Source organism: Mustela erminea, chromosome 5, assembly GCF_009829155.1.
Source record: "Mustela erminea isolate mMusErm1 chromosome 5, mMusErm1.Pri, whole genome shotgun sequence".
NCBI classification, from domain to species: Eukaryota; Metazoa; Chordata; class Mammalia; order Carnivora; family Mustelidae; genus Mustela; species Mustela erminea.
Genome location: NC_045618.1, coordinates 69,116,499 through 69,141,036, shown reverse-complemented (window position 1 = coordinate 69,141,036; position 24,538 = coordinate 69,116,499). Strand labels below are relative to the sequence as shown.

The following is a 24,538-nucleotide window of genomic DNA, read 5'->3' as shown; positions in this document are numbered from 1 at the left end:
ATTAATACTTCCAGAAAGAAAGTTTTAATTTTAATATTTGACCTTTAGCATTGACCCAAAATGTGAATTGGCTGCACCCCTTTAAAATCCTCCAGATTGCTTCTGAAATTAAAATTACCTCAGCCTATAAATTCCTACATGGTCTGGCTTGGCTCTCTAGACTTCTGTTCAGTCCATTGTTCATACCACTCTTCCCCTCCCACCATTCTCTACTCACAACCGTCTCCTCCGTTTTGTTACTCTGATGACAAGGTTTTCCCCTACGGGGCCCTTTGTTTTCCTTAGTATTTCCGTTTCATATTCGTCAAATCTCAGGCCAGATATCTCCATCTCAGAGGTCAACCTATGAAAGTAGTCTGCAATAACATGTTTTATTTCCTTCACAGCATTCATCTCTACATGAAATTATCTTTTTTATATGCTCATTGTCTATCATCCAGACTAAACTATAAATTCCACGAGAGTGATTTTGTTCATTGTTGCATTCTCACTACCTAGACCGGTGCCTTGCATAAAATATGTGCTAAAAAATATTTGTTAAATCAATGAATATGTAACATGACATCCAATAAGGATGCTGTCTGTTTTGAAAGTGCCCAAAGGACCATAGGTTAGGAGCCAAGTACCTCCATATCCTTAAGCCAGGTGTTAGTCCAACATACAAAATATGCTAGGAAATTGAGGCTTAGCATTATTCATCATTCATGCCCAGCCCAGAGAGCATGGAGGTGGGGTGGGGGACTGATGACTCAGGAAAAGTGTCGCTTTGGAGACATTTGATACTTACCCACTCCACCCACGGGGGAAAAAAGAGATGCTTCCCCTAATCTCAAGCTATGTAAGAGGAGCTTTCAGGGAAACACTCGGAGAACTTGATACATGTCGCCTGGAGTTGGGGGTAGTACAAGGACTTGGGATCTGATACTTTTTCCTAAGAAAACCAAAGGCAGACTAGAGGGAGACAGAGAGCCCTGGAAACAAGCCACACTTTCGACAACTGTGGAAACATGAATTTTCCCAGGAGAAAGGGTACTGATGTAAGCAATTTACTTCGTTACACACCAAAAATAAGATGAATTAATGGACTTATGGCGGAATGGATGGGTAGAGAGATAAGTGATAAGAGTGTAGCAAACAAAAATGTTTCCAGGGATGGTGGGAGAGAATTATACTTGAAGCCAGTTTAAAACAGAGTCCAGCTAAATGAGTACTTTGCTGAACCCCCCAGGGATCAAGCAGCAGGCTAAACCCAAAAAAAATCCCAAGAGCTAAGGCTAGGGTTGTAAGTGGTTGCCTAGAAGTGACTTTGCGCATGTCCTGTAACTGAGACATCTGAGAAGCTCTACTACCCTCCCCTGCACAATATAAACCTGAAGGAATTGGAAAGCTTAATCAGCGAGTAGTTAAGGTGGAGGAAGTGGAGATGTAAATGGTAGAAAACTGAATAAAAGTGGCCCGTACTACATAACTCACTGTAGTCCAGAAGCAGGACTGGGCTTGGGAAAAGGCAAAGCTTTAACTTGGAATGAAGTTTGTGTGGACTTCACGAAAAAGTATCCAGGGCAGAATGAAGAGCAGTCCTCAGAAAATCTCAAGACTTAGTGGAGCAAAACTGAAAGAATTTTGTGGTCCTACCCTACTGAATCCTGCTTATTCAAAGTAATGTATATGTCTAATAAAACCCAACCCTGAATGAAAAAATCCTGATTTAATATCGTAGCACATGTTCATTTATTCAACAAATATCTATTGAGCACCTGCTATGTGGCAGGAACTGGTACAGGTAGTAAGGATGCAGCAGTGAATAACACAAATATTTGATTTTTAAAGTTTTATTTAAAAAAAATTTTTTTAAAGATTTTATTTATTTATTTGACATAGAGATCACAAGTAGGGAAAGAGGCAGAGAGAGAGGTAGAAGCAGGATCCCTGCTGAGCAGAGAGCCCAATGCAGGGCTTGATCCCAGGACCCAGAGATCATGACCTGAGCTGAAGGCAGAGGCTTAACCCACTGAGCCACCCAGGTGCCCTGTGAATTTTAAAGTTTTTAAAAGCCACTGGAGTTCTTGGTAACATTCCATATCTTGATAGAGATTTGGGTTATGTAAGAACAGGAATTTCTTAAAATTGGAGTTCAATGTTTATAGTTTTTTCTTCTGATACAAAATTTATATGTGATGACATGCATAGCTCTTAAATTATGTTTGTTGAGTTTTGACAAGTGCATGATCATCACAACTCTGCCTCCTTCCATGTCAGCAGATAATCTTGGCCCCCTACTTCCCCAAGAAAATAGAAGCCATAGTCAGGAATTCCTTCAACTTATAAATGTATCTGCAGTCATGTCTACCCTTTATTCCTTTCCTTCCATTATTATGGACAACATGGACCTCCTTCCATCTAAGGCTAATTTCTTTTGGTTTTGCTTTGTCAGAGGCCTTGCTCTATTGGATTATCCCTCTCATCCTCAACTCTCATTCCAAGGAATGAGCTTGTTTAAGTACTAATGCCGGATTCTTTTATCCCAGAGTCCTCACATTAGCTATTTTTTTGGAACCACTTGCTTACTTCTTTTCTTTAACTCCTACTCACCCTTCAGGTCTTCGCTTAGATGCCATTTACTTACATATGACTTTCCTGACCTTCAATCCCACACCATGGTAGAACCTACTGAACTTCTTTTTTCATGACCTGGAACTTACCTGTAGTTACTTGTTCTATGTATGTCTTCCCCAGAAGACAAACGTGGTTTCTGCTCTCACAGTGTCTTGTTAATTGCTATACCTGCAGTATTTAGCATAGGACCTGGCACATTATATATCTGTTGCTTCATGTAATGATTAATTAAAATTCAATCATATCATCCATACAAAGTAGTATTTTTAAATGTCTTTTTTTCTTCATATAATTTAATTTTTTATTCTAATTTCTATGTACTCTTCTAGGATTGCGTTAAACAAGAATGGCATTGTGACATTAGTTCATATAATTTCTTACAATTCTATATTTTAAAATTTAAATGAATATCTTCTACAAAGAAGATTCTCAATGAGAATGATTTCATAGTCATAAAAATCCTATAATAGGGAAAGATCCTTAGGCTCTATTTCAATTTTCTCAGATTACTCCTTAGAAGCAGGAAGGAAAACTAGCACGGTGGTATTTTTATGCCTATATTGGTACTGCATTATTATCATCTTTTTACTTGGATCTGGGTGTCTTATGGCTAGAGATCGCCAGTGGGGAGACATTCTGAAAATTCAGAATTCTTTTTATCTTACAATTATGAAGAAGGATGATCATCTGTTAGTTTACATAACGACTTCCTATAAATAGCTTAGCTTTTCTATGCAAACCTAAATTTATTCTGCATTGATAGACAGTAGGGGCTACATTACATGAATTCTTCATGTATGTAACATTCAGACATATGTGTACAATTTAAGCACATATATACACATGCACACATATGCACATTAAAACATAAAATTTGAGAATAAAAATATTTTATTTAGTTCGAGCTAAATAAATGAAAGATCTTTGTGTATAAATATGAATGTTTCTCCTTATAAACAGTTTCTGCTGCCAGCCTTGAGGTAAGTCTTTCTTGTTGACCCAATATAGAGTTCCTTTTACCAGGTCAAAGTACAGTATCAACGTCAGTACAGTTAGAAGCTTCACAGACCAGCCTCTTCTTGGAATTGTATCCAAACAAAACCAGAATAACAACCTAGACCAAATGAAAAGGCAATTTAAGTCTTTACTGATGTCTTCTGAAGCATGACAAAGCAAACTGCTTAAAAGTCTCTTTCCCAGCTGTAAATCTCCTTTCCAGTCCCTCAAACAGGAGCCACCTCCTCTCCCTTTCCTTCAGTTAAGTAGAATTTAGCTTATAAAGCTTTTTATTTTTCTTCCTCATCCTGGAGCTGACCAGCAAGGAAGAACTATTCCGGGAAGAGGTACCCGTTGGAAGGTTTGTGGGAGGAGATGCCCAGAGGGAATCAGCCATGCTTACGAAGTGCCCAGTCTTTCCTCGAGGAGCTAATGAGCTGGAGATGAAAGGAACAATCAATAACCACAGGGAGAAAAGCAACTTAGCAGAGTACCTACCTACTTGTTGGTTGGTGTGATACAGACTCAGTAAAATTAGGGTTTCTGAGATAGGCGAGATCAGCCTGGAGGTGAGGGTGGAGGTGAGCGTGGGCCTGGACAAACGAATTACCTAATCAATAAGCATTTGTGGACCCTCCTCACTTAGTTTTTCTCCAGGGACCCTTCTGTGGTATTTTCCCTTATGGTCATGACTTCTTTTAGCTGGATAACATAAGGAAGCATCGCTATGTACAGTGGGCAGCTAAAAGCTCTTCCTACATTACTAAGAGGTGGTTCGGAATAATGAAGTAGTCTCTGGGGTCCCTGAAGGTTGGAACCCAGGTGTTCTGGGTCCCAAGCGGCCGGACATTCCTCCAGTTTAACAGTCCAGGACAGCTAAGTCCGGCTCAAAGCGCAGAGTGGTCTGGGGCACCTGCTTACAGGAATCTCCACTTGGCCTCAGCCTCCAGGTCAGCCAGCCGAGGCTCCGGCAACCACCTGCTCAGGATTTCTGCTGTCACGCCACTTCTCGACCCCTCCCACCATTCCCTTCCGCGAGCCGCCATTTTCAATTACGCCTGCCCCCTCTTTGGGGCCTCCTAGGCTTCCGTCCCAGATGATCCCTCCCCGAGGCTGCCACCGCCTCCTCCTTCTCCCGGAGCTGGAGCCACCCCCTCGGCCAGTGGCGTAGCCAGAGTCTGTGTCAGGGCCAGCCAGATAGGGGCGGAGGTCCTGAGCCCTGTCTCGACTCGAGCGGGGGGCCATGGAGAAAGCGGCCCGAGGCGCTTTCCACACCGACTAACGCAGGCCCGTTGCGGCTGCAGGCGCCATGGACCGAGCCCCCGCTGACCAGGTACGTGAGCTCGGGCTGGGCCGGCCGAGCCGGGTGCTGGGGGTCGCCGCTTCCTCCGGAGCAGGCCCTGGTCCCTGAGCGTGGGCCTGGACCGCCGGGGCCCTGGGGTTCCTGCGGGAGCAGACTCCCCTTGCCTGAGAGCCTGGCGGCGCCCCACTCCTGCATTGTTTCAATTGCTGCCTCGGGGATGGGGGCTTTTCCAGCTCTGGTTACCCCCTCCCCCGGACTGGGGACTCGTTTTTGCCCCTCCTCGGTGGTTTGGTGTTAGGGGCCGGAGGACTCCCAAGTTGTCAGTGCTCGCCTGAGAGGAGGGTTTATAACTTCCACCGAGTACCCCCCCCCCCCCGCCGTTTTTAGTTCTGGAATGTGTTTTCAAGGTGGCAAGGCTTTCGAAGGCTTCTCACCCAGTAAGACTGTCACAGAATGTGTGGAAACTACAGATGCAGGGGGATATGGGCTTTTTGGATCAACGTTCCGTGGAGCAGATCATTGTTTTTCGCAGTGGTTTTAGAGAGGTGTTTCCTTTAAGGTATGAAATACTATGGTTTTTCCCCTGCTTTTCTGTCCATTTTGCAAAAATTAGTATTTTTGAAAAACTGAGGTTATATTTTAAGAATGTTGGATCTGAATTATGAATTCATTTCCGAGACCGTTTTCATATTCACAGAGTAGTGCCATTAGTATTCTGCTTTGGTTTTAGTTGTATTAAATTCTTGATTATCCATGCGAGTAGTTGCTGGGAGGCAGGGATGATGAAAATGTAAATAATAATCCAAAATAAGCGGTCTCTCCCCCCTCCCCCCCGCAGAGTGTTAGTATTTTCCGTCCTTGAGACCTCTGTGAAACTTAAAATTTGATGAAGTCGAAGTTTATTCACTATGCATTCTCTTCAGTTGAAGGCTTTGCCCAGTGTTGAGGGAGGCAAATAGATGGAGAAAAAGACTAGCGATTTGCCTAATTATTTCACAAATAGATAATTAGTATCTGAGGAAATGAGACAAGATTTCCAGATTTCAGTATATATGTAGCCAGTCAAAGGCAATTTTGATTTTGAAATCTGGCTCTTTTAACAGACAGATTCCTAGTTGTGTATATTTGGTTTTGTTTTGTTTTGTTTTTTTACAAAAGCTTTGACTAAAAATATTAGGAGAATATGAATTTGAAAACAGAGATGAGTTTTATGAGATAATATGTAGATTTACCAAAGCAAAATTGATTGGACTCTCTTAGCTTTCTAGTGACCCGGAGTATCCTATATACAGCCTATATCTAACTTAATGAAAAATATTTTTTAAGGCATCTATCAGAAGTGCTTTTAATATCAAAGCCTGACAATTGAATAGGAAATTTTCTTAAACAATTTTCTTGTATGTGTGTCACTAATGAAAAGGTTAAAAAACTCTTTGGTTCTTCATCATGATGCCAAAACTGTAAGCAGTAATGCTACCATATGTATACTTATGGTTCCTTTCATCTTACAGGAAATATAATTAACTATTTAGCATAGCTATTTATGTGTGGTTATCTTAACAGCAACTGCTGTGAGCAAATTATTGAAACTAGAGAACCTATTCCTCTTTCATCCTACATCTTTCCAAAGTCCACAACCTATTAAAACCTTGTAGAAATGTAAGGATTAGAGAGAAATCATGAATGTAGGTTTTCCGTTGAAGAATTTCTTCCCCTTTTCACTCTAGTACCTCCTGCCTCTTCCTCAGCCTAACCTTAAGAGAATAATTCTAACTACCCTCTCTTCCCACTTGCTACACACTCACAGGAAACCTAGATACAGAAAAGGGATGCTGCTTTGCCTTGTTCAGGCTGTAGGCAGTTAATTCGGGGGTTGATGGATGACCTGGAAGGAGTGTGCTTCATTTTATATTAGCATTTTTCTGGGGCAAGGCTCCATTATTTTCATCATATTCTCAAAAGAATCTTATCACTGAAAAAAGGCTGAGAACTATTAATTTAATGATAGATTAGGAGCTAGAACTGAGCTTTCTCCACTTTGTGAAGTTCTTCATTGTTTCCATTATACCATAGAGTAATGTAATGACTTCTAGGTTTTTTGGAATGTACTTTTATATTTTTACTAACGAAGTGAATTGAGATAGGTAGAAGTCACTAAAAGTGTATGTGATATGTGTATTTCCATTTTCCTCACAAAATTTTTTTTTTCATTTTAAACCACTGTTCATTTATATTCAGAATTTTGGGGGAATGCCTGCAGCATTAAAACTCACTCATATCATTGCAGTGATTAGCAATTTATAGAAATTTGATTTCTTAAAAAATAGTACTACATACAAACTATGCATTTCACGTTAACCTAATTGAAATCCTTGGAGTATTGCACAAGAATAACTTAAACAAACAAACCTGAGTGTGTTTTGCCTGAAGGTATTCATAGTGCTCTTAAAAAAGAAAATCTTTGATAAAAAGATAAATTGTATATATGTTGATCAAGTTTATAAAAAGTAAGTTACTGGGAATATATTCTGGATAACATAATTGCAATAGGGACTGTTGGAAAGAATGTTATATCCAAAAGAGGATCTCAGGAGTATTTTTTTTTTTAGCAATAAATCAAAACCAGTAATTTAATTGCCAGAGTTAGATGGTCTAAGAACAGTTATTACTTGGTATAATGCCTTTTTTTTTTTTTTTTTTTTTTTCCCTTTGTGGGCAAAATGTTGGTGTAAAGGGATGTGAAAAATAAATCACAGAGTTTATTTGTTTATAAAGGCTTAAATGTTTCTGTTTTTAAGAAATTTAAGGCCATATTTTGAGATTTTTTAAAAAAATGAACAATGGCCTTAGAAGTGACAAAACACTTGAAGTTTATAGTGTCTTTTGTATTATCAAATAATTTCAATGTTGGCTTAATTTTTAGTACATTAACATCAGATAAGTTCATTTAAAGGTTGTATTTATTTATTTCTTGGAGGGAGAGAGCACACACGAGAGAGAGCGCACAAGCAGTGGGAGCAGCAGGCCAGCAGGCAGAGGGAGAAGCTGGATGTGGTACTTGATCCAGGGACTCTGGGATCATGACCTGAGCCAAAGGCAGATGCTTAACCAACTGAGCCACCCAGGCACCCCTACATAAGTTCTTGGCATCAGAGAAATATAAATCAAAACCATGGTATGATACCACCTTACACTATTCAGAATTGCTAAAATTAACAAATCAGTAAAGTACAGATGTTGGCAAGGATGTGGAGAAAGGTGAACCCTCCTACACTCTTGGTGGGAATGCAAGCTGGTGCAGCCTCTCTGGAAAACAGCATGGAGGTTCCTCAAAAAGCTGAAAATAGAGCTACCCTACAACCCAGCAACTACACTATTGGATTTTAAACCAAAGATGCAAATGTAGTGATCCAAAGGGGCCTTGCACCCCAGTGTTTATAGCAGCAATGTCCACAGTAGCCAACCGAAAAGAGCCCAGTGACAGATGAATGGATAAAGAAGTTGTGTACACACACACACAAACCTCCCCCACACACATTGGAATATTACACAGCCATCAAAAATGAAATCTTGCCATTTTCAATGACATGGGTAGAACTAGAGGGTACTATGCTAAGTGAAATAAGTTAATCAGAGAAAGACAATTATCATATGACTTCACTGATACATGGAATTTAGGAAACAAAACAGAAGATCAGAGGGGAAGAGAGGACAAAATAAAATAAGTCAAAATCAGAGGGGGAGACAAACCATAAGAGACTCTTAATCATAGGAAACAGACAGGGTTGCCAGTAGGGGTGGGGGGATGGGGTAACTGGGTGATGGACATTAAGGAGGGGCATGTGATATAACGAGCACTGGGTATTATATAAGACCAATGATTCACAGGCCTGTACCTCTGAAACCGGTAATACATTATATGTTAATTGAATTTAAACAAAAAATGTTTATTAAAATAAATGTAATAAATTAAATAAATGTAAATAAAATAAAATAAAATAAATTAATTAAATATAATAAATTAAATAAAAAAAAAAGAATTTATAAAACTGTGGATCACCAGTGTCTTTAACTCTTAGAAAAGCAAACATAACAAATACACATAACTTTGTGCAGAGTGCTATTCACCAATAAAGATACAAAATCACCTGGTTTATATTCTTTTTTTTAAATAACTGATAAACTTCAAATAGTATCAGCGTTGCAAACTAAATATATTCTAAATAAGTTACTATAAAACATTTATTATTCACTACTACTTATAATTGGCCTTAATGAATATAAGTAAATGATTTACTTTAACAGGTTTTAAAAAATACTTTTATAATCAAAAGGAAAGTAAAATAACCTTTGGAAATTTAACTTTATTATTATTTTTTTTAGATTTCCTTATTTGACAAGGAGAGAGTAGAGGGAGTAGGGAAGAAGGAGGGAGAGGGGAAGCAGATTCCTTGTTGAATGGGGAGCCCAATGTGGTGCTGGATCCCAGGGCCCCAAGACCATGACCTGAGCCAAAACCAAGAGTCTGACACTCAAGCAACTGAGCCACCCAGGCACCCTGACCATTGGAAATTTAAAAAGACATTTTTCCCTAAGCCCTTAATCAAGAGGAAATAAAAAAGTAGAATTATGGGTTATTGAAATAGTAATACACATGAAGGGGTCCCTGGGTGGCTCAGTCATTAAACATCTGCCTTCAGCTCAGGTCATGATTAGGTCCTGGGATTGAGCACTGCGTGGGGCTCCCTGCTCGGCGGGTAGCCTGCTTCTCCCTCTCCCATTCTGCCTGATTGTGCTCCCTCTCTCACTGTGTCTCTCTCTGTCAAATAAATAAAATCTTAAAAAAAAAAAAAAGTAATACATACGAAAACCTATGGGATGTGGCTGAAGCTATACTCTGAGGCAAATGCATAGTTAGAAATGCTTTCATTATTAAATATTTTAAAAGGTAAATAAAGTGTCCAGGGTTAGAAGTTAGTAGGGAAAGCGTATCAAAGCAAGAGAGGAAAAGAAATATAAAACCAGAAATTAATAAATTAGGTAATCCAAAGACCAGTGTTAAATTTAGAGAGCTGATTTTTAGAAAAGTATCATCAGGTTTTAAATAGGATTAGGTGTAATCTGTTTTAAGAAAAGAGGAAGAGTTTTGAATAGTAAATCAAGTGGACAGTCTTAGTTAAATATTTTGTGTCTTTTTTTCTCAGTATTTTCTGAAGTCTTATAAAACCTACATATATAACTACTACAGTTGATTTATCAAGTGTTTACTTGCCATAGAAGTCCTTCCAGTCGAAAGCAATATAGCCAGCGGGTATCTCTTAAGCATTATTCATTTTTTCCTTTGGAAGACATTTATTTTTCTTGCCCATTAGATATAAAATACCTTAATGTTTGATGTATTATATTTTTACCTTAATATAGAAAGGATGTAGAGGCTTTCCATGGTCATATTTTTTCTGTAGGTGTGTGGTACATACTGAAATTTCACTGTGGGGAGAATGCCTTATTATGTTCTACTTAAGTTTTGATTCTAAGTGGGTGTTTTTTTCTGTTGCTTAATCTGGAAAAATTATTTGCACTCTTCTGGAGGTTCTATCCCAGAGGAGTTTAGTGTGCATTTCCTGCCATTGGGTGCTTCATAGTAATGTTTGTCCATTTTTCTTAAACCAGTCTAGTACAGCACTTTTCCCAGAACATGTACTCATTGCATATTTGTTGAATTTATATAGACTTTCAGTGATCTGAGTGCATTTGTTTAATCTATTCTTTTAAGGAAGGGTTTTATATTTTCATGTTCTGATAAATTCTTGGGTTATCTAGATTATTCACATCAAAGAAGGTTTTTTATTATGATTTGTTTTAATATATGCTACTTTTTTTTTTTTTTTAAGATTTCACTTATCCATTTGACATAGAGAGATCTCAAGCAGGCAGAGAGGCAGGCAGAGAGAGTGAGAGGGAAGCAGGCTCCCCGCTGAGCAGAGAGCCCGGTGCGGGGCTTGATCCCAGGACCCTGAGATCATGACCTGAGCCGAAGGCAGTGGCCTAACCCACTGAGCCACCCCGAAGCCCCTAATATATGCTAAATTTAAAAGGAATGTGAAACTGCTTATTATTTTTTTCCCATACAGGTTTTGGGATTATTATAATTTTTTCACTCATTTGTAAAATTCTGAAATAATATCTGAAAGATAAAGATAACTTTACTATATAGTTTTTTTTTAAAGCAAATAGTGGTACAGGAATAGTTAGAGTTTGTGTAGTTTAGACTTACTTTATATTTATGTTTACTTTAAGGAGACAACCCTGCTATAAAGTTTCCTATTCCTAAAAAATAGATCTTGTCAAAAGTAGACCAAAAAATTCAAACTAAGGAATATCCTTGTATGAAATAACTAGCCCAATTTTTTTTATAATGTTTTGTTGTCTACTATGTAGGACAACATTTGATTTCTATACTAATTTAATTAAAATATTGCCAGAACTTGTTACTTAACAATTGTCTGTATGGGCTTTATTATGTAGAATTTTAAGAATAATTTGGGATTTAACTTTACTTTTTAGGCCCGAGAATAGCACATGCTTCATTTTAATGTATGATACTAAAGGTCCCAAAGTCACAACAACAACTTTTAAGACCATAGAAGAGTTGTAACTGTAGGAGAAAGTTTGCCAGTCTGTTCCTACTAGTGACATCTTCTGTTTGTGCAGCTGTTGACTATAGCAGCTTCTCTTTTTTACTAAAAACAAAGGATCACTTCAGTGTTTGTGAGTTTTATTGTTGAACTCTGATATCTAGAATTGCACTTAGAATAGAAATATTACAAACTTTGATATTTAAGGGTATATAGTGTATATATGTACAGATATCAGTTATAAATTGTGTGTGATACTTTTTTGACCATGAGTTGCCTAAGTTCATAAAACTCTTACAAAGAAAAATGAAACAAAGTATAAAAACTTGTTGCAACTTTTGACTTGAGCAAGAAGTTGAATTTGTTTCCAAAGTAATTTATGAGTTGGTACTATTTGGAGAGAGGTATCATGAAACTTATTATTTTTAAATTATTTTATTTCTTTATATTAGTATTGTTTCCTTTTCATATGGAAATTTGATGTAATCATATTCCTTGCATTTAAAAATTCCTAATGCCTTTTTTGGTTTGTTTTTTGTCCTAATGCCTTCTATACAGATCTATAAAACTGTTCAGAGAGTACTCATATGTTCGGAAAGACTTAAGATTTTTCACAGATATACTACAAATTAAATTTTCAGTATAGTTAAAATGTGATTTATGTTTTCCCTCTTTTTATGCCTATGCATGAACTATAAAAGTAGGTTTCCCTTATCTGTGCATTATTGTTGAAAATCAACCTTTCCCCCTAATTTCCTCCTGGGGAAGCATTTATTAGATTAATATTTTATACCTTACACAAATGATTTTTGAGTTCTGTTGACTATCGCGGTGAAAATTACGGATTTAGGCTATTAGCATTTGAAGGAGTTTTTGCCTTCAAGGTTGAAATTCAAGAAGCCAGCTTCAGGTCACAGATACTGTATTAGTAAATGCAAGTACTATCTCTCTTTCATATTTGGTTAATAGTATAAAAGTAGATTTCAAAGTTTAATCAGGTAGGAAGGATATTGAATTAATACTGCTATAAATAGTTCAGATTTCTTCTCTTCCCACTTCTTTGTAAGTATTCTGAATATTTCCGGGGGCTCTTTATAGAGAATAATTTATCTGAATAAAGGCTATTTATTGAGCATATCAAGTCTTTAGATTTTATCTTCAGATTTTGGTGCATTTGTTACTGATTACCTTTGTGAGAAACATGCCTGATACTTATTCTGGGAACTCTGCCTTGCTCAGAACTTCCAATAAATGCCATCCTACTGGGTTTGTTGGGCAAAAGTTCTAGTTAGGACTATTGCTTTGAGGTAATTGATTTGAAAGATTGAAACATTGGATTGCATTTCATTTACTCTTTTCTGAAAGAAGTGTGTAATATCTTTTTAGATTGTGGTGTTTATGTGGTTTTATACATTCTACCTTTGCAGAATGTGCCCATAATTTTTTTTTGTTATTAAATTTCAAGAATTTGTTGTTAAAAACATAAGGAAAACATTATAACAGTGTATAGCTGAATGAATTATAAGGTGAATTCCTTGTAATTATCACCCAAGTTAAGATACAGAACATTGTCAGGCCCTCATAATCTTTTTAGATGCCCTCCTTGTGATCACAACTCTTTCACATGAGTAATTTCATATGAGTAATTCCTATCCTGACTTTTATCCCAGATCTTTCTTATTTTTCTTTATAGTTTCATCACCCACATGTGAATCCTAAAATACTTTAGTTTTTTAAATATATCTTTTAAACTTCTGTAGATTTTTTTTGTGAGAAAAGATACTAAATACTAAAACGGGAGTACATATTCTGGATTACTTTAGTTTACTCAAGTTGTCTACTGGGAAACTGAAGTACTCATTTTTTTTTTACTAGTTTGTGAACCAGAAGTTTCTTGCTCATATTGTTAGGTATTTTTTTTCATTGGTCTTGGACACTTTCCTTCCTTATAATTAAACTATACTTACCTAATTTCCTGAAATGGATAGAAATAGACTGTTTTTTAAACTAGTCAAATAAATATAAAGTGATTATCCTTCAGAACTCTGTTTAATGACTTTCCCTCCTAACAAAATTAGTTAAAAGCATTGTTTGTCTGAAGAGCTAGATTTCTTACTACCAGCTTTATTTTTGGACTCAAGTCTACTTCCTTGTACTCTTGATTGTTTTAACAGCTTTGGTTATGTAAGAAATGATTTCATTAAAATGCAATAACTTAAAAAAATGCAATAACTTTTGATAAACCTTTCCCTCTTTTATTTGATGGCTTTGCCTTAATAATCGTATTTAGTTATTTTAATTTGACATTGCTGTTCTTTTGGATGTTTTCTAATACTAAGGATATCTAATTTTACTATGTGTAAGCCCTGTCTTTCCCATTGTTAAACTGTGGATCTGTATTAAGTTTTTTGCTACTTTATTAAATGTGTGGTTTACTTTCTCTTTGAAGAATGTCAAGCTGTCAGCTGAGGTAGAGCCATTTATTCCCCAGAAGAAGAATCCTGATACATTTATGATCCCGATGGCACTCCCAAATGATAATGGAAATGTTTCTGGTGTAGAACCAACTCCAATTCCCAGCTACCTGATTACTTGTTATCCATTTGTGCAGGAAAACCAGTCCAATAGGTAATTTGTTTATTATTTTCTTTTTTGTAGGGGGTGGGTAAGGAACAGAAATTGGCAAGACATACTTCTTCATTTTTTCCTTTTGTAACTTTTTCTTTTTTCAGGTTTATTTTATTATTATTATTATTATTATCTCTACAGCCAACATGGGGCTTCAGTTTGCAAGCTTGAGATTAAGAGTCCCATGGTCCACCAACTGAGCCAGCCAGGCAGCCCTCCATTTTAAACATTAAACATTAGCCATTTCTCTTTTTTTAAGAGAAGTAAATAAAACCAAATGAAGCAGAAATTTTAATTGTTAACATGGTTTATTTTCTCATTCTTTCTAAGAGGAAAAGTTTTTGGACTCCTGCAGTAAGTCATTAAAATCACTTTGAAATAAGTTGATACAAAGGGAGGAATGAATATTCAGAAAGTGGTGAATGGAAACCCCTTTTTAAGTTTAGGTATTTAATCATAATTTCCAGGACAGTTGGGCGTAAGAAGAAAATACCAAGGGATAGTCCTTAACATTGAAATGTTTATGGTTAACATATATTTCTGGACTCTGATTCTAGTTTAAATTTAGCCTCTGTGCTATAGTCACAGGGTGATTTAGCAAAATGCTTGCAGTTCAGATAATATGTGAAGTGGTGGGTAGGGTGTAACTTGTGATAGTCATGATAGCCTTTTTAATGCTGCTTACACTATCTGAGTGATTAGTGCTTTGTTAGTGTAATTCATGTTACTGCTATATTAAAGTATTTTTTTTATGTGCTGTATAAAGTACTTTCAGCCTTTCACAAGTAATATACATAGAAAATACTTCTCTAGCATCTTGGATAAATGGATGAGACAGCTGAGCTCTAGCCTCTGCCCAGCCCCCCAAAAGCAAAGGCAGTCAGTATTTCTGCACCCCTGTATAAAGCCATGGTGTGGCACACTAGTGTGCCAAGGCACATTCTTTCAGATATTCTCGATGTAAGAGATACGAGACCACGAAGCCTCTGTATGAAATATGAACTATTCAGGTTAATAATTTCTAAAACCCTGTAGTTTTCAGGATTGGACAAAGAGTAAGGGATCCTTCTCAGTCGAAGTTCGCATAATGTCAAAAAATTTTGACCTATATGGGGCTATGTTTAAAGCAACTTAAAACCAAATTTAATAATACTATCATTTTTGTATTTGACAAAATGGCCCAGTATAAAGTACAATTAATTTTTCTTTTTTTTTTTTAATATATTTTATTTATTTATTTAACAGAGAAAGAGAGAGAGAGAGAGAGAACAAGCAGGCAGAGAGGAAGGCAGAGAGAGGGGAAAGCAGGCTCCCTGCTAAACAGAGAGACTGATGTGGGGCTCCATCCCAGGACCCTGAGATCATGATCTGAGCCGAAGGCAGAGGCTTAACCCACTGAGCCACTCAGGCGCCCCTCAATTAATTTTTCTTACCATACTAAATAATCTTTGAGAATTCATGAGTAAACCAGCCAGTGGATTAAAATTATTTTTTTAAATTATGACAGTGAACATTTTTTCCATTGTGCTTTGCTGTGGGATTAGTGAGGAAAAGCTCAGTGCTCCAGCTCCCCATGGCCCCTCATTCTTCAGCAGCAACCTTTTGTAAGGACTGCTGAGACAGGAAGAGTCTTGCTGATGCTGCATAGGAATTGCACTAGGAAAGGCTCTAATGCTAGAGATAGGATGGTAATGTTAGGCTTGCCTCTTCTCTTCTTGACTTGGAGCCTGCTTCCATTGTCAAGGAGGGGAGCCAGGAAAAGAGCTTGACTTGGCCAGATGGTTCCTGGAGTACAGGAGAGGAGTAGGAGGCCCTGGGACTGAACTGAAAAATGAGAAGTGGAAGAATCAAATCACCCATTGTAATGGTCACCTTACACAGTGTTCACTTTACTCTTCTTTTTGCAGAGGCCATCACAGTGGTTAGCATTGGATGGGGACTTAGGATTCCTTTGTTTACAGATCCAGCAGCTAGGGGTTTAACTTCTAGGAAGAAATACTTTGAGGAGGTTGAGGAGAGAGTTATAAATAAGAATGATATGTACTTTTAAAATTTTGCAATGCAGTAGATCAGGTTGAATTCCTTTATACTGTCATTTAAGTTGTTACTACACGTATATAATAATCTCTAATTATAGCAAAGAAATAAGGTGATAATTTTATCTCCTTTTTATTATGAAGGCACCTTTCTGTACTTTTAAAAATTAAAATGCACTAAGAAATTTTGCTTCAGCATTATTTTCAGACTTCTCAATAGATTTGTTCTTTGTTTATTTGATTTTAACAGACAGTTTCCGTTATATAACAATGATATACGATGGCAACAGCCCAATCCAAACCCTGCTGGACCATACCTTGCCTACCCCATTATATCTGCTCAGCCTCCTGTTTCTACAGAGTATACATATTATCAGCTGATGCCAGCACCATGTGCCCAAGTTATGGGATTCTATCATCCTTTTCCTACACCTTACTCCAACACCTTTCAGGCTGCAAGTACTGTAAATACTATAACCACAGAATGCACTGAGCGTCCAAATCAGCTTGGACAGGTCTTCCCATTGTCCAGTCATCGAAGCAGAAACAGTAACAGAGGACCAGTTGTACCAAAAGTAAGTAACTTATTTTGCTTGGCTTTTATGTTTGATATTTCTGTTGTTAATAATAATGGAAGTAATTTGCTACTTGTATTGATTAGCTTTCATGCTGAATTTACTATCACATTCCATTCACTGTTATAAAATAGTCAAGGATAGAGCATTTATAAAATAATTTTTTCTGTTTTTTATTGTGCCTTATTCTTTTTTTTTTTTTTAAGATTTTATTTATTTATTTGACAGACAGAGATCACAAGTAGGCAGAGAGGCAGACAGAGAGAGAGAGAGAAGAGGAAGCAGGCTTCCTGCGGAGCAGGCAGCCCGATGTGGGGCTCGATCCCAGGACCCTGGGATCATGAGCTGAGCTGAAGGCAGAGACTTTAACCCACTGAGCCACCCAGGCACTCCTATTGTGCCTTATTCTTAATTGATGATTGATTTACAGCCATCTTCAGGTTTCTTGAGAGTTTTATGTAATCATTATACACAGGTATTTCCAAATTATTTTAATTTAATGATAAAAATTGCATAGTGACACCAGTGTTTGTAAGTGGTAGTTTGGATCCTATGCCAGTGGTGTTGAATGACTAATGCACTTCATATATTTCAGTCCTCAGAAATCAGCAGGAGATACTATGGAGGACATTTGTGATTCACTCAATCCCTTCAACTTCATTGTTGCTATTCTATGAATTTTTAGTAGCAATAGCACTTTGTTATTAAAGTGTTGCTTTACTATATTATGTGAATACAAGGTCTCCTTGAGCTGAAGAAAATGAAAGATAAATGTGTGAAACCACTCTTAAGATCAGCCTTTTGACTAAGTTAAAAAAAAAAAAAAAGGGGGAGACACACAGGCCTGAAAACACAATAGATTTAAGGCTTATTCTAGGTAACTATTTCTTAACTAAAAGGTTACTTTTATATTGAGGCCTTAATGCAAAGCAAGTAAAAAGAAAAACATGTTTCTTCTCAGCAGTTTTGAGCTAATAGAAGGCAGAGTGATTTCCTAAATGCATCTTATGGCTCTATCATCAAGGAGTTGATGCTTTCGTAGATTCCATTAGCCTAGTTTCTTCAGTGAAAAATCTTTGATGTTTTTTGGCATACTTTTTACAAATTAAAATACAAACATGCAGCCAGCTTGCTTTAAAAAGCTTTTAGTCTTTGTTCATCAAAACACTAGGTCAAGGGAAATTGTTTTGGGACCTCTGGAGAATGTAAAGAAACAATTATGGGAAATAATAGAGTAGTATATAACTTTTAGATGCTAAAGAAACATGATTTCTCAGCGTGCCTTGCCAGCACTTCACTTTAGGAAGTTAAATTCAGATTTCTGTTGTATAAATTGCTATTAAGTGATGAATACTTCTGTTTTAAAAAATGAAGGAAAGGCTCAACTTTTTTGTATTTTGTTTTTAAGCTCTAAAGCAGAAATTTTTTGGATTTTCTTACTATCATGAAAGGAAAATTTATCTCCTGGATGAGCTACTTTTTCAGTACCCTTTTTAAGTACCTTTTTAGTACTACCTTTTTAGAACCCTTCTAAATAAAAATTTACAAACCCTTATATGACATGGTTATACTTCTGTCATTTATTATTTATTGAGAAAATATGAAGTACAAGTAATATAAAATGTATTAATATTTTATTAGTCATAGTAGTGTTAATAGTTATTTGAAAAATAGTATTAAAATGTGTATCTATAATATATCATTTAATGTATAATTAAATGCAGATAATGTCATGAATTCCTAACACAGTAACCCTCTTTTCCCATGGGTTGGGGGGCACTAATTTAGAGCATACATTTAGGTGTGTTCCATAGTGGATATGTATTTTATAATGTAGTACACTGAGTATGATTTTAAATTATTATTTTTGTGTGTGTGTGCTTAAATCAGCAACAGCTTTTACAGCAGCACATAAAAAGCAAAAGGCCACTGGTGAAAAATGTAGCTACTCAGAAAGAGACAAATGCAGCAGGTCCTGATAATCGATCAAAAATTGTGCTTCTGGTAGATGCTTCACAACAAACTGGTAAGCAAGAGTGTTTATGTATACATCATTGATTTTCATCTGTTTTCATGTATTGATTTTATAATTGTGGACTGTACCACGTTTCAGGATTCTAGACTTTCATCCTTTCATTTATCCTGCCACTTTGTGAAATTCTCTAGGAAGGATAAAAGCAGTCCATATCCGTAATGTTCTTTCAGCTTGTTTGCTGGCTAATGTGCAATTTTGAGGAGGATTTGAGGTGTCCTTATTCCTGTGTAGTAGTGGAGCAGTTCAGAAATCAGAGATGGAATATTGCAGACATTGTAAGAATTTGAGGACTATTCTGGCAGAAATCAAAATTGTATGTTTTTATAAATAGTTTAAAACTCTTTATAAAATACTCTAATATTATATAATATGTTTATAGAAATAACTTGGCAAATTTTCTGTGCCACATTTTAGCATAGATCTGAAACAAACGTGAGTGGCACATATATCCTATCAAGCAAGTAAGAATTTTGGACTAGTTGGATATTTTTTGTCCAGAGTTTATTAGAAGACTATATATAAATTTTAAGGTAATTTATTCTGGTAATAGATAAAAATTAATATTTTCCATTTTGTATCATTAAATTCTAGTTTGTATCTCTGTTCTCAGCTTAATGGCTACAGAGTAGATCGGTAACTCTCTCCTCACCCATAGTCACTGATGCTAGTAAAAATTTTTAATGATCCAAGGCCAAGAATTAGATCTGCTCAAAGGCACATTTACTTTTTTAGCCCTCTGTAGTTTCCACTCTGACTTAAAATAAATTTGGCAGTGCATACTTTGTTTCATTTGGGTTGCACCTTTTCGTTTGTGACACAAATTCAGGTTTTTGTTTTTTGTTTTTGTGGTGTTTTTGTTTTTTGTTTTTGGCAATTGCTTAGATCCATTAGGAGTAAGAGGATCTGGGAATCCATTAAAAAACAGTCTTGTTGCTGGTACAGTCATTGTGTGTAGTTTGTAGTCATAAAGCAGTGAGATTAATGGACTAACAAATGCTTGGAGAGGCTATAGAAAAGAATCACAATGTAATACATTACAGTTTTCTATGTTTTGGTTATTCCTAGTTATAGTGACTTATTTCTACATGCTTTAAACCCTGGGACTGCTTTTAAAAATCCTTCTTTAGTTTGCTCCTTTAGTGACCACAAACACAATCTTCTGAAGCATAATAATTAGAAAATGAATAGATGATCCATTAGCAAAACAAAAAGGCAGCCTACTGAATGGGAGAAGATATTTGCAAATGGTATATCCAATAAGGGTTAATATCTAAAATATTTACTCAGTACCAAAAAACCCAGATAATCCAATTTAAATTGGCCAGAGGGTCTGAATAGACATTTTTCCAAAGAAGATCTACAAAAGGCCAGCAGACACATGAAAAGATGCTCAACATCACTAATCAGGGAAATATAAATTGAAACCGCAACAAGATATCACCTTATCCCTGTTAGTGTGGCTAGAATAAAAAAGACAAGAAATAACAAGTGTTTGTGAGGATGTGAAGAAAAAAGAACCCTCGTGTATTGGAAATGTAAATTGGTGCAGCTGCTATGGAAAACAGTGTGGACATTCCTCAAAAAACTAGAACTAGAGATACCAAGTGATCCAGTAATTCCATTACTGGGTATTTTACCCCCCCCCCCCCCCAATAAAAACACTCATTTGAAAAGATATATTCACTCCTATGTTCATTGTGCCATTATTTACAGTAGCCCTGATAAGAAAGCAATCCAAATGTCAAAAGTAAATGAACGGAGAATGGATAAAGAAGATGTGGTGTATATATACAATGGAATATTACAGAAGCATAAACAAGGATAAAATCTTGCCATTTGCAACAACATGGGTGGACCCAGAAGCTATAATGCTAAGTGAAATAAGTCAGATGGAATCTTAAAATCTTATATGTAGAATCTTTAAAAAGGCGGGGGGAAAACCCCTGCAGAAATAGGCCCATAAACACAGAGAACCAAAATTGATGGTTGCCAGAGGGTTGGGAGTAAATTGGTGGTAGCTATACTTGTGGTGAGCAAAGCGTAATGTATAGACGCTTGCAGCATCACTATGTTGTACACTTAGAGCTAATGTAATATTGTATGTCAACTATGCTTTGATAGAAGTGAAAAGAAAATGAAAATGAAGGTAAAATTTGATTAGAAGATAGTACATTTTATCAGTATTCCTACTCTTTAGTTTTTTTCAAATTCTGAGGATTTTACATCCTATTAGTATTTTTGTTTAATTTGTTTTTAATTTCTGAGGATTAATTGGTATCAGTCACAGATAGACTGAAATATTAGAACTTAAAGGAACTTGTAACAAGTTTTTATTCTTGAACATAAGCTTGTATTTAATGAGCTTAACAAGAATACTAGGTATGATATACAAAAGTGCATTTCAGTGTGTTACAAACAAAATTTGAGAAAAGATAGTGTTTATAATAGCAACAAATATATCAGTTTCTGGGAATGAACTTGGCAAAAGATGTACCAGACATTTAAGCAGAAGATCTTAACTTTATGGTAGGATATTAAAAACAACAACAACTAGATATCCTATTTGTATAGGACGATTTGATACTGCAAATGTCATTTTTCCCAAGTCAGTACTCAGTCCGTAGATTCAGTGCAGTTCTAATCAAAATTTTAATAGGAATTTTTTGGGGAACTTGATAAACTAATTCTAAAAGGATCATTTGTCTGAAAAGAAAAGAACTTTTTTTCTAAATATCAAGACCTGTTAAACTATCTTACTTCTTGTAGACTTACATAAAAAATGCACTATACAAAAGTTAGAAGAGGGGACCCAGAAACAGATTCACATGTATGTGAAAACATGTGGAAAGTAACAGAGATAGCATTACAGATACCTAATTTACACCCCATGCAAATCTTTTTAGGTGGATTAAGGACAAATGGAAAAACCACAGTAGAAGAAAATAGAGGCAGGTATCTTTATGACTGCAGGGAGAGAACTATTTCTCAAATAAATTCTGTCAAAAGTGAGTGAATAAGTGAAAGAATAAGCCACAAACTTGGAAACGATTTTTACGATGCCTGTCACTAATAAAGTATTAGTATGAAGACATGAAAAATTCATATGAATGAATAAGAAAATGATCCCACCTTGTTCTCAGGGCCTTGGGACACAGCACCAGGGGGCTGAAACAGTGTGGTGGGACTATAGGAAAGCTTCCGAATGTTTAGTAACAGGTGACAAGAGAAGTGTAGAACATCCACTCAGTGGGATAATATGGAAATGAAATTAAATTAAAATTTTGAAGAACATTTACATAATATTAAATAGCCCAACTCAAAATTGTATTGATGCTGTGTAAAAGTTATGGGCAGAAATATAGAAAAAGGAAAATTGTTATTTGTTAGGATAGGAGGGACATTGCAAGAGTTTTTTAAATGTCTTTTGATTACAATTCTGAAATAATTAATAATAATGCAAAACCCCAAACAGTCCAGGTATCCCATCAGTGGTACAAAGCATAAATACTGTGTGGTACGTTCATCATACATAGGCATACATAGGATTCCAGTGACATTAATGAATTACAGCCACATGCTGTAGAATCTCAAAACTAATGTTGAGGGGATGGGGCACACTGGGAAGCAGGTCACAAAAGAAAATGGACAGTATAATTTCATTTTTATAAGTGAAAACTGTAAAATTAGATGATTTATGTTTTAGTAATTCAAAAATCCATGAAAAAAGTATTTTTAAAAAGTGAGAAAATGATAAACACAGAACTCCATGTGGAGGTAACTTCTGGGGGAGGAAGAGGATGCAGTGGTAGAGGGGGTATGCAGTGGACTTCAAAAAGACTGGTATTGTTATTTTTCTGAAATGGGTAATGGTGGTTTGTTTTAATATTTATACAAATATTTTATTCTCTTGTCATAATAAATACATGTCATAAACCAGCTTGTCAGGAACATCTTACCTTTTGATGATCTTCCCCCCAAAATTTTTACTTGTTTTCTCCATTTACAAAGTAAGATATCTTTATTTTCTTATGACCTTAATGATAATTTAACAAGAATTTATCAGTTTGGTCCTCACAAAGAGATGTCACACCTTCCTTGCTTTATAGATTTCCCATCAGATATTGCTAACAAATCTCTCTCAGAGAGCTCTGCCACGATGCTCTGGAAGTCCAAAGGCAGGAGGAGAAGAGCGTCCCACCCGACTGCGGAATCCTCCAGTGAGCAGGGGGCTAGTGAAGCTGACATTGACAGTGATAGTGGCTACTGCAGTCCCAAACACAGCAACAACCAGCCGGCAGCAGGGGCTTTGAGAAATCCCGATTCTAGCACCATGAATGTATGTAACATTGCTTTGATTCCTTTATTGGTCACCTATGTCAGTATTATCTTTTTATTTTCTCTAAAGCTTAAGTATCTATTTTCATTAACAATTCCTGTAGTTATAGAATGGATTAAAATGTATTTTGTATATTAATATGAAAAATACATATGGAGAAGTGTTTTTCTCAGATTGTAAATAAGCATGCTTCACACTAGACTAAGTTATGAAACATGTTGCAAGGCATATGGTATTGACTCTTAAGCAGAAAATAATTGTCTTTTTTGTTTTTATTTTTAGCATGTGGAATCATCTATATGTACAGGTACTTATTTTCTGCATAGTGTTTTTGCTATACTTTCTTCTTTGTCCATGTCAGAGCTTTGCTTTCAAGCATGAAGCCTGCTGATACTGCAGAAAAAATTAGAAATCTTCCAAAGAGATTCACCTTATTTTGAAAGTCCAGTTGGGCTGATAAAACTTTAGAAAATTTCTCCATTGAGAAATTGGGGTATTCTGCAAGATGGCACTTCTATTACTAAGAATTGTAATACCACTTAAATTTTGTAGAGAAATTTCCAGTTTTGTGTTTATAGTGACTGACTTTCAATATACAAAGTTAAGGGATAATTTAGGTTTTGGCATCTTTCATAAATAAATCATATTTTTAATCTCATTGGTTACAGGTAGTGTAAACTGGTCCAATGTAACTTGTCAGGCAACTCAGAAAAAACCTTGGATGGAAAAAAAATCAGACATTTTCTAGAGGTGGAAGGCAGACTGAACAAAGAAATAATTCACAGGTAATTTGAATGAGGTTGGAGAAACTTGAATTATTATAAATGGTATAGTGGTCTTGAAGGGCAATATCCTTAATTATTTTTTTTTTTAAGATTTTATTTATTTATTTATTTATTTGTCAGAGAGAGAGAGAGAGAGAGAGAGCGCGCGCACAGGCACACAGAGTGGCAGGCAGAGGCAGAGAAAGAAGCGGTCTTCCCGTTGAGCAAGGAAACCCCTTGTGGGTCTTGATCCCAGGACCCTGGAATCATGCCCTGAGCCAAAGGCAACAGCTTAACCAACTCAGCCACCCAGGTGTCTCAGTGTCCTTAATTTTTGAAGATGCGTATTGAATTACATAATCATAAAACACCATGACATCTGTAACTTTAAAATGGCTTAGCCAGTAAAGTTATTATTTAATGAGACAAAATGAAAATCTTGGTTATAGATGATGCATATATAGGTGTATATTGTGCTGTTTTCTACTATATTGTTTTTAAGAAATATATTTGGATATTTCATAGTTTTAAAAAAGAATATCCTCCAATCCTGCTTCATTTGCCGTGACTTTTTTTTTATCCGTATAAAAAATTTAAAAACATTTTAATGCCAC

The 24,538-nt window shown here is 36.1% G+C and overlaps 1 protein-coding gene across 1 annotated transcript in view; it reads left to right on the top strand.

Moving 5' to 3' along the window:
* The first annotated feature begins 4,739 nt into the window (after window positions 1–4,739).
* SECISBP2L (SECIS binding protein 2 like) overlaps window positions 4,740–24,538 on the top strand; it is a 61,701-nt gene continuing 41,902 nt past the window's right edge. Inside the window, 8 exon segments of the mRNA XM_032343657.1 lie at window positions 4,740–4,945; window positions 14,000–14,178; window positions 16,465–16,789; window positions 18,680–18,815; window positions 22,931–23,160; window positions 23,443–23,467; window positions 23,829–23,887; window positions 23,889–23,945. Coding sequence (XP_032199548.1) covers window positions 4,922–4,945; window positions 14,000–14,178; window positions 16,465–16,789; window positions 18,680–18,815; window positions 22,931–23,160; window positions 23,443–23,467; window positions 23,829–23,887; window positions 23,889–23,945 — 1,035 coding nt within the window. The 5' untranslated portion in view covers window positions 4,740–4,921.